Raw genomic sequence first — 10,599 nt, forward strand, 5'->3', positions numbered from 1 at the left:
CCTAACCCTAACCCTAACCCCTAACCCTAACCCTAACCCTAACCCTAACCCTAACCCCTAACCCTAACCCTAACCCTAACCCTAATGGGGTAAACCCTAAAGGCTTTACTACACACCAGAAGACACCTAAACCCTAAAGCCTAAACCCTAAAACGTAAACCCATCGCGTGTAGGAGGCATGCCGGGGTAGAAGAGCGCATTGGCTGGCGGCTCTGAGTATATCTTTTTGTCGGCACACTGCTGGTCCTGGACGACCAGTAGGGCGGTGTTGGCCTTCTTTCATTGTAATTCGGCTTGGCGGGAAAATGTGTTATTGATAAACAGTCGCGTGGATCTTTTCATTCCCGTCTTTCCTTTGGGCAGCCTTTACTGCTAAGTTTGATGAGAACGTAAAGAATGTGGCATTTGCCCTGTACCCTAAAGAAGGCTTCCAACATATCAATACATTCTCGTACCTTCAGGCGTATTTGTGTCATAATGACTTAACAGCTTTTACATTCTAACTTCCGGGCGAAACTTCCCGTTTGTTTTCCTGAGAAACATATTTCTCTCCTCAGTTTTTGGCTAATATTTTGCTCCTTGGAGCATCCTGAGACGGTTCTACCAAATATGGCATGCGCATGAATTTAGTGTCCAGGACTAGTTGACGCTTAATTACGATTCCGTCTTTCAGCACCAAATTATATCCGACTGGTCCAAATGTCTAGGGGTGTACGTTCAGATAGTTTTTATTATTGGCAGCGGTTGTCGGCACCTTTACTGTAGTAGAGGAATACCTTGCCTCTCCACTAGTTTCCACCGAAAAAATCTCTAGAGTATTTCACCGATATGAGCTTAGGCAGTGGCATCCATGATTAGTTAAAGCCATCGCTGTCGGGCGTTCGTCAGTCTTACCATGCATGTCCTTACTCAGGAAGGTCTACGGAATGTGGTACGATCTTTGACTATATTACTAATCAGTACTCTGCAACATGCCACCCCTCTGCGATCCATGAGGCATTTGCCTCGCACGATAGTGCTGTGCGGTGTTACCAAGCGTAACGAGAGGTCTCCCCCAGATCTGAGGAATAATGTGGGCTGCTGTCGTTACAAAACCGTCAGACGGAGTTCCCCCGAAATGCATGCGCTCTATTCTCGTAACGAGGCCTCTACTGTCGTACCCAGGCGACCTGAAAATTGCTCTCCCACAAATTCGGGCTAGTGCAGTTATTGCAGAGAGAAACCAATTTGTCCTGATGCGCAGAGCGACGTGCTGTTGCTAATGCTTCAGCGAAACCGCCAACTAAAATCCAGGGACTAAAACTGCTTTTCTACGTTCACTCTCATACTATAGAGTAGTTTGGCTACTCGCTGGTCCCTCTATAACCAACCCGCAGATAGCCTACATACACAAGAGATACGCATAAGTGTTCGATAAAACATCGCTGGAGATCCTACACAGCCTAGGCAGGCTCAAAAGCCCGGATAGCCTCACAAGTAAACACCAAGAAAACTAGAGAGGAGGGTGTGTAAAAACACCGAACACATGCTGAAAGCGCAGATGATTTCACGAACAGGGCTGCGATATTGTGCATGCAGCCCCCTTGCAAGTGGATTGCTTCCGCTAAAAGGAAAGGAAACATTAAATATTATCCTTCCTCTTAGGCTTTTTGTGATTTTAGCATGCAATTTCACTTCTTATTCTACAACGACACGATCGAAAGCCTTATGCAAGGGAGAAGGAACACCGGGACCAGAAGTTGGTCGTTTATATTCCCAGAGTTGCTTGTCTATAGTTCTTTCCAGCTTATATTCCACCGTATTTTCTATATTTTTACTATACTTTTCTTTTGCGTCAGAGGCATTTCAACCTAACTATTGCGTGCATCATTTCTCCCGCACGGTGTGCAGTACATATAGGCACTGACGCAGTTCGGGGCCAAAACCCAACAACAGCAGCATGGATTGGCTCCACTCGGGGGTGTACACACACCCGCCTTAAACAATAGGTCTGAGAGATTGAGGTCTCGGTAGTACCGGGGGCAACAGCGGGTGCACCCGTACCACCAGCGGAACTCGAGGAGACTAGCCTCTCAGACTGTAAACTACGAAACACCATTGTATTGCATATCGCCCTTCTACTCCACCCAGTTAATTTCAATGCTTTCCTCGTTGTGCACTTTGTTTCGCCTTTTCATGCAATTGTCCTTACTCTTTGCCTTGCGGGGGACCTCTGAACTGCTACTGCCTCTACGGCACCGCAGCCTCTCCTTTTTCGTAGCCCCACAACTAACGCTCAGACCAGCAGCAGAAGTAGCAGCAGTTGTTGCTGTAAAAAGATTCAGAGCAGCTGGAGGAGCAACAGAAAGAAGAGGAGAGGTTGCCATAGCAGCGACAGGAGCAGCAGCCGAACCACCTCCACGACATTCTACAGTATCCGCAATAGCAGCACGTGCCGCGGTAGGAGTGGCAACTCCATCGACACCAGCAACCAGTGCAGCATCAGCCTCACCAGTAGCTGCCACAGGAGAAGCAGCAGCAGAAGCAACAGGAACTGGCAGCTCTCTCGTTGGATGTGATGCGCTGGAGGGTTTGGAGCCTCGATCGCCTCTGCCTGGTGTGCTGCACCGGTATCCCAAAAGTTGCTATTCTAAAGCAGGCACAGAGCGCATCCATCCAGCAGCTGCTGCGGATTCGGAGCAAGAGCAGAACTTAAGCGCTCCAGGAGATTCAGCTATCCATGCTTCTGAAGGTTCAGGTATTCATGCTTCAGCGGCTCACGGGAGAGCTGGCGAGGTGCCCGTCAATCCAACAGCAGCCCGTTGGCTGTCTGTTGGTCGTGTGGGCGGTGCACACGGACTCCGAGGGCATTTGGAGATATTTCCGTCTACTGCTTTTGTGGAACAACGCTTTTGCTGCCCGTGTGAGAGCATGCTCGTGCTACAGTTGCTACTGCAGCTGCCTCGCCCTGCTTCTTATCGAATGCCTTCTGCGGCAGCCTCTGTAGTTGATGTGCCGTTTCTGTTACTCCCTCTTGTTGCTGCTGTTTCCTCTCTTTGCGCTATCGCGAACACATTTTGCGCTGGTTTCTCTCACTGTCTCCTCTGGCAGGCTTCTCCACATCTGCTAGTTCCCCTCTTATTTAATCCTTTGGGCGTTTTGCCTTTTTTGAGTCTCCATGCCCCTCTCTTCAGCAGTATAGGAATTTGTCCCATTTTTATGTTTTAGGCCGTTTGCGTTCGTCGTTTATCCGCGGCTGACATTCTCCTCTCTTGTCGGATTATTTTATTTTTTAGCCTCGATTGGCCGGACCTGATCCTCTTGCGTTTTACTCTCTCATCTCGTGCACTGTTTTGTTTGCTGTTGTATCGCTCTCTGTGTTGTGTTGGTTTCTATGTGGCCTCCCGCGGAGTATGGAATGAGGAAATTTGCAAGTGTTTGTGCTCTGGGGACTTGGGGTGTCCATACATCGCAGCATCTCGTTTGTTTTTTGGGGGCGGGAGAGTCGGAGGACTGTTTGTTTCAAGGGAAGTAGAGAGTGGTCGTCTTGTTCAGAAGCATGGAGGCAAGCAAGTTGCACTAGTGAAGCTACAAGGGATAAATGACAGGTAGGCGAGAAATCCATGACATGGCTTGAAAATGCCAGCTGGCTGTATCATTGTGTCTGCCCCCTGCTGTCTCGTTTCCGTCGTCTTTCTTTTGTCTCATCTTGTGTACTTGCTGCTGCTACTACTGCCCTGTTTTGACTGCATGCAGAGCGGCGGCAACTGCTCTGTCGGGGTTTCAAGTCTACGTACACCCAAAGCAGAGCAGCTCCTTGCTACCACCACACAGCGTTTTGGCTGCAGATTTGGTTGGATTTGACGTCCGCCTCTCCAACAATCCGAATAAGGAAATTGTCAGTTGGCTTCTTTCCACCTCTTTCCGTCTATTCGCCATCCCCTCCTGCCTCCGCAAACACTCGGTGGTTGCCCTATTGCCCCCACTCACCTGGCTGCGTTGTTTGCTTGTCATATCGTCGCCTGTTTTTCTTCCGCTGGTTTATTTGCCGTTTCCTCCTCAGCCCGTGATTCTTTTAGTGTTTATGTGCGTGTACCTGCCGGTGTTTGCACTTTGTCCTCATGCTCATTCTTCGTGTTTATTACAGTTTCCCCTTGATCGCTTGTGGTTTTTGTTTGCCCCTCTTTTGACACCACCTTAAAATAGGTGTGTTCGTGTTTCAAATTAGCATGGCAGTGCGGCAAACCGAGAAATACTGAGACCCAAAGTACACGATGGCATATCAGTTTCCTCGTTGTGTCTTGTTTCTGTGGAATTTAGATTGGGAAGGTTGCCGATGTTGTCTCCAAACATGACATGAGACTCAAGCCGGTGAGAGGGCGACCTCCTGGTCCTTTTTGTTCCTGTATGTGTGTTCTCCTTTTGGTGTTTTGCATTCTTGCCTCAGTCATAAAGCACCCCTTTCCTGGAGCAGCATCCCTGTTTTTCTTTGTGTCTGTGCTAATTATTATCCAATAATACTGTTTTCTCCACGCGTGGGTGTCGGTTCCATGTTTGTCTTTACCACTGTGCAAGTGCTCGTCTTTGGTTTCGAACTTGTGTTGTTTGCATTATCGCCTTTTTTCGCTATGTTTGTCTTTAACCATCGTTTTGAATCGTCGCTTCATTTGCGTTAATTGTTATTGGGCATCTTCCTATCATCATTGTATTTAACTCTTGTGCCTGTAGGAGGCGGTGGGCGCTGCAGACGACTGTCTGGAGATTGAGTTCTACAAGGACCTTCCAGCACGCCGTCTGCTAATGGAAGCCTACAGAGACCCTGCAGCGCCACCACCTGCTTTGCTCGCTTCAGCGTTGCATGCACTGGGTCCCGATCAGCCCCCGTCCATGCAGCTCGAAGAGGAGGAACCTCCGGTACTGTACGAATGCGAGGGCTGTGGTCTTCGCTTCAGCGACTGCGCAGCAGCAGTGACTCACGAACGACTGTGCCTTCAAGCCACCCAAAGGTCGAGCAAGTGCCCTGACAAATGCGGAAGTCAACAAACAACGACATCAAGCGCCGACGACCAAGATGCGCTCCAGTGGATGCTCCAAACGGCTGCTGCTGCCTGTGACTTGCCTACCCATGAGCAGCAGCAGCAGCAACGGCAGCAGCAGGTGCAGGGCTGCAGCGGCAAGGGGCTTTGGGAAGGAGAAAACAGTGCCCAGGTGTCTCCCCCGAGTGTTCCACATGAGCTGTTGAGCCTGGAAGGTCCTGAAGGGCGCTCGGGCCGTCGGCTTGGTCGTCATTTTTATCAGCGACTGTCTCTGGGGAGTTTAGTTTCTTGGGATCGAGGCCGTCGCTTTTTTCCCAAAAAAGGAGAGGCAGCTACCGATGCAGCGGAGAGGGCTTTGAATTTTGCGTGCCCCAGCAGCAGCGGCGGGGAGGCGTCGAAGTATGCAGAAGCGGATTGGAGTGACACCCATGACGTCGTCAACCTCTCGTCGTGTTTGGGGGTGGCGCCAGGTCTCAGTTCCGTTACATGCGAGACCGACAAAAAGCCGAAAAGCAACTCGTGAGGCACACAAAAACAAAACTGTGTGACAAACGGCTGCCACAGGCGACCGACATACACTCCAAGAGCTGAAAAGAGACAGCGCGTACTCACAGCCCGATGCCGCAGCAGACGCAAGTGCAGTGACGCTCAAAAAGTCTGTAGCAACTGTCGTTATATCATGCTGCTGCAGTTACGTTCTTTGCTCTTGTTGTTTGCTGCGGGTAGGTTTCTCCTGCCGTTTGTTTTGGGTGTAACTGTGGAGGAAATCAAGGTCGAATCTAAGGCAATCGCTATTAACGCCCCTCCCGGTCTCCTTCACTAAAATGGTCGTTCACAGCGAAAAACCGCTGTTCCCCACACAAAAGCAAATCCGCCTGAGGAGGTGTAACAGCGGAACGAGAGCCATCCCAGGAGGAGCAGCACGTGCTGTAGCGGATTGAGCTACAAAGTATGGCACTGAATACATTGGGCGTTTTCCCTCGCTGCAGTGAGTGGCTATAGCGAAATAGGCGGGTCAAATTATAATGTTCATTCTTGCTTCCATGCATGCGAAAAGTGCTCATTGATGAATGTTTGCCTCAAGACGATGTTGAGTTAGTGTTGCAAGGGCTATTTCCCTTGCAGGAAATTTGTGCGGACTTCAGTGTGGGCTGGATGGGACCCTAAAAGCAGATGCCACTGCTGTTCCTTTCCTCCTTGCAGCAGCTCGGAAATCATTCCCCAATTGTTGGGTGTGTTTGCAGTGTTCAAGTACATCGCAATTTTTCTTTCTAGCAGGCAACCTGCTAATGGCGGAGGAAGAAGTCTCACATTTAGTGAAAAAGTGTTCCTGTGTGTATAGAGCCTGAACGGCTTGCTTGCGCAGTCCTGGAGCTGAGTGAGGTAGATAGAGAGGGGAGGAGTTTCCGAGCTCGAGCACATGCGAGCAAGGAAGTGTATGAACAACACCGCAGAAGTTGTGACAGCTGCTTGCTGCTAAGTCCAGTAGTCTGCGGTGCCCTGCTTTCCGCCCAGCTACCGGACTAGGCAGTTAACTAGTTAGCCAGTTCCGCAGCTACCCAGATGACCAGCTCTCCACCATGCTCGCCTACAAACGAAGGCCTCGCTGGTTGCCCCGCGAGGTGTTTGTTCGTTGTTTCTTCTGGCGAGCCGCCCGCCCTATCCAGCACGCTCCCTGTATGCGAGTGGAGCGCGGTCGAGTTGTTGCATCCCTCGTGGAGTACTGCAGGAAGGGCGGCTTTGGTAGAACTTTGCTAGTAGTAGTCACCTAGGGCAATAGTAGTGCCCCATCAGTAACAGATTACAACGCCCGCCGCGCTGCATGTAACATTCTCACAAACCGCCTGCTCGCATCCAGCGGCCGGGTCTGTACCGCTGCGCTCTCTTTATCCCTCACGCCTTCACGCCGCAGTCGAGCGCCCAGCTGCTGCTACTGCCTCTACAGTCGGGAACATTGACTTTTTCTTCATTTGGCCCCACTGCCTTTCCCCTTGTACCGCTGCGACCATTTCACTAGCTGCTGGCGATGCATGAGAAACGGTGCAAAACGCTCCGTGTTGGTACCGTGCTTCTACCATGTTTGAGACCCCGACAGTGCTATACATGCAGCAGTGAGGACCTGTGATGCGTCTACGCAAGTGCATGTCACTGCTGTTTGGGGGTAGATACAGATACAATTTCTGCACATCATACAACCACTTTCTGAGCTAGGCCGCGAGCAGAGCAAGTTCCAGGAGTCAAAAGACACTCACAGGTGGCCGTTTTGTCAAAGCGAAATGCCATTTGTGCGCGTTGAGCGGTTTTCAAACAAATAGAGCAAACAACTGAGTTCAAAGCAATTCATTTGAAATAGCATCAATGCTGTTGTTCGTTCCGTCCTAAGGGATTGCACACGGGTCAATGCTTTTGTTTCTCTAGTTTGTTCGTTTGCTCTGGGTCTCCTTCAAGCGATAAAATGCCGCCAGAGTACAGTTTCAACGAGCAACAAAGGATAATAGAATAAACTGAGTAGAACAAAAATAGTAAAAGGAGAAAAACAATTAAATATACCGGTTATCTTAAAGCAATAATACGGTCACGGCACAGCAGAGATGACAAGGCAGGAGACAGGAAAATGAACGGTGCTGCTGTCGAATATACACAACAAATTGAAGTGGCAAGGAGGCACAAAAGCACATACGGAAAGATGCAGCTAGAGCCAGTGACAGAAACAGAAACAAAGACTCCAGAAGACAGATAGGAGGACAACAGCGGAAGAGAGAGGGAGAGACAGGCTCTCTCTCAGGCACAAGAACACACACGGAAACACACAGCTAGAGACAATGGCAGAAACAGACGCAGAGACTCCAGGATACAGGAGGACAACGACGACAACGGGAGGGAGAGACAGGACCAGACAGAGAAGGAAACAGAGGCTCAGCGGGTGAAGCACAAGATTTGATACAGGGACATAAGCACCAAGGCGCACGCATGAACTCAAATCCAGTGGCACAGACAGACACTGGCACACGCACAACGTATGTGGGCACACAGACACAGACAGAAACAGTGGCAGGAGCTCAAAATACATGGAGACACAAGGACAACACAAATACGCTGCCAGAGGCGCAGGACAACGACACAGAAAAACGCCAGTACACCAGGAGAAAACAGAAGGGCTAAGAAAACCGACAACAGCAGAGTTCGTCGCACTGGGTAGCCTGTTGCTCTAGCCAGGGATTAACCCAAGGGCTATGGATACCTTCGAGACTCTCATTTGGACTAATGGGCTCCTAGCTATCCTGCGCCCCAAAAAGCACAGCGCTAGCACCAAAAGCAATAAACCTTACAAACCTTAACCGTAAGGCGAATAACCTAATTCCTGACCCTCAACCATGTACTCCAGCCTTGGCCATAAAGCCCTAAATTGCCAACTATAAACATAAAATCTAGGGGCCTAGGCCATAAAGCCCTAAACCGTCAAGACTAAACATGAACCGCAAACCCCAAAGCTCCAAAGCAGAAACCCTCAGCACTTAACCCTACAACCTAATGCTTTAAAACCTAATTCCTACGACGCTTAACCTTAACTCCTAAACAGCAAACGGTTAAGCCTATACCTAAACCCTTTGCCTAAAGGGACAACACGGAATACACGCTCCATGCCTCAAAATGGGATTAATTTGCCAATCATTGTCCATTGATCCGGTAACCGGCATTCCTCGGCAAGCAACCGTGTAAGCAAACATTGGTTGCGCCTCGCTGCGCCTAGATTGCGGCTTTGAAATAAATTATTCAGGTTTCCAAGGCTTTTAGAACAAGACCTTTAGTCTTGCGTCTGGTAAATGTGGCTTGCGAATTGTCGCTTGAGATGCAATACGACAAACAAATTGCACGTGAGGAGTACTTACTCACTGAGGAAAAAATTTAAAAACATTTGTGGGAAAGGTGATTCAACTGCAGACGCTGCCACACTGCCAGCCACACTGCCACACTGGTTTGCGTCTGGAATATCCGCCAGTCCGGCCTATACTTTAAAACGCAATGCCTATATGCCGGCTTTTCATGGTCACTGCCTCCTCTTCTAGGTCTTCACTGGATGGGTGGAGGCTGCATAATATACTGAGAAGGGCTATCTAATATGCAGGTGTAACCGGCATACTAGATAAGCAATTGCGCTCAGAAACCGCTAGCGACAAGGAACAACATCAGCCCATCAGTCCCTGGCTGCTGTAGTAAACGTAACCCTTCTACCTTGGGTGAACTTCACGTCCATACAGGACTACATGCAGACAAAGCCACCAATGCCGGCTATGACGGTAGGAACAGGCGACACGGTGCAAGGTTTTTCAGCAACCGAACACGGTTTTTAGATAAGCTCCGTGTGAAGCCACCCCTCAGGCTAGGCATCAGAGAACTCTGCCAAATTTCGCCGTTGCGATTTAAAATGCCTGTGAGGCGGAGATAATCCGTGCAATCCTGAGAAGCGCTTCTGTGTCTTGCATGCCACTGACAAGTTCTATCTGGTGGCAAGATTGTGTAGATCATTTCACACAGTTTTTCTTCATGAACGGCAACGGAGCCACAGAAAAGTGACATCCTTTATCGTTTCAAGACTTTATCTCTAGGCGTCTTCGTATGCATCAAACATTTCGAATTTTCATCCAACAGTGCCTGGCAATTCAGGGTGTAGCGAACGGCTGCTGATCACCAATATTGCTACCGCGGTGCAGCAACAACAGAAGAAAGGCCAAGGTTTTCAGGAGAAAACCTGAATTTGGCTGCCTCTGTCTAGAAAGGGTCGGCTTTGTGGCATTGCTTACCTAAGGAAAATTGTCGCAGGGAGGCTATTGGCTGACCGTGCTGCACACCGAGCCCCTGTCTCCGCAGCCTGTTTATGATGTGCGTCTCACAGACAATCTCTACTACCCAATTTAGTGTTCCTCAAATCAATGACTGCAAAGAAGGAGGATTGGGAGGGCCAGATGCCCTAAACAAGCGTGCGGTGCTTCTTGTGCCAGAACCTCTCTCTGACGAATCACCGTGCCCCAACCCATGCAGGATAATAAAAATCGGCAACCTTTGTTCGCATCACAGTGCTGCATGGTTCAATGAAGTTGACGAAACTCTCTACTGCTGGCGGACTTTGCACTCAATTTACTTCGATCTCCTGTCCTACAAAGCCTACAATGCATCCACGGGGGGAGGGGCCGGTATCGGGTATCGCCTAGTTCCTGACCAAATTATCATGTGGTCGTCCCCTACACGTTGCAGAAACCGAAAGTGTATATTGTGGGAGTATACGTGTGAAAATACAACGCACATGTCGAGCAGTGCGCGTGCGCCTCAATTTACCGTCGAGTGCACCGAACATCCGTCCGCTTTCGAGCTGCACGCTGACAGGACAATTAACCCAAGCGACTGGAGTTAATTGACTACGCACTCCCTACACATGACGTTAAATTCTGCTCGACTCTACAGCACTTCCGCAAGCTGTGACGCCAATATGCATGAGCTCAAATTATCTTGTACTCTATCTTTGAGCGCTTGAGGTGCACTTCGATCATTCAGACAGCCATTCTCAGATGAACTGCTGCCTCAAATA

The 10,599-nt window shown here is 49.6% G+C and overlaps 1 protein-coding gene across 1 annotated transcript; it reads left to right on the forward strand.

The window, feature by feature from the left end:
• Positions 1-2,743: 2,743 nt before the first annotated feature.
• Positions 2,744-5,838, forward strand: EMWEY_00020420 (16S rRNA processing protein RimM, putative; the record flags this gene model as incomplete). The annotated part of the gene is made up of 6 exons (XM_013477777.1): positions 2,744-2,902; positions 3,208-3,587; positions 3,736-3,877; positions 4,300-4,350; positions 4,708-5,534; positions 5,742-5,838. The coding sequence occupies 6 exons, from the start codon at positions 2,744-2,746 to the stop codon at positions 5,836-5,838; spliced, it is 1,656 nt and encodes a 551-aa protein (XP_013333231.1).
• Positions 5,839-10,599: the final 4,761 nt, after the last annotated feature.

The sequence above is a fragment of the Eimeria maxima genome, genomic scaffold (assembly GCF_000499605.1).
Source record: "Eimeria maxima Weybridge genomic scaffold, Emw_scaff188, whole genome shotgun sequence".
NCBI lineage: Eukaryota > Apicomplexa > Conoidasida > Eucoccidiorida > Eimeriidae > Eimeria > Eimeria maxima.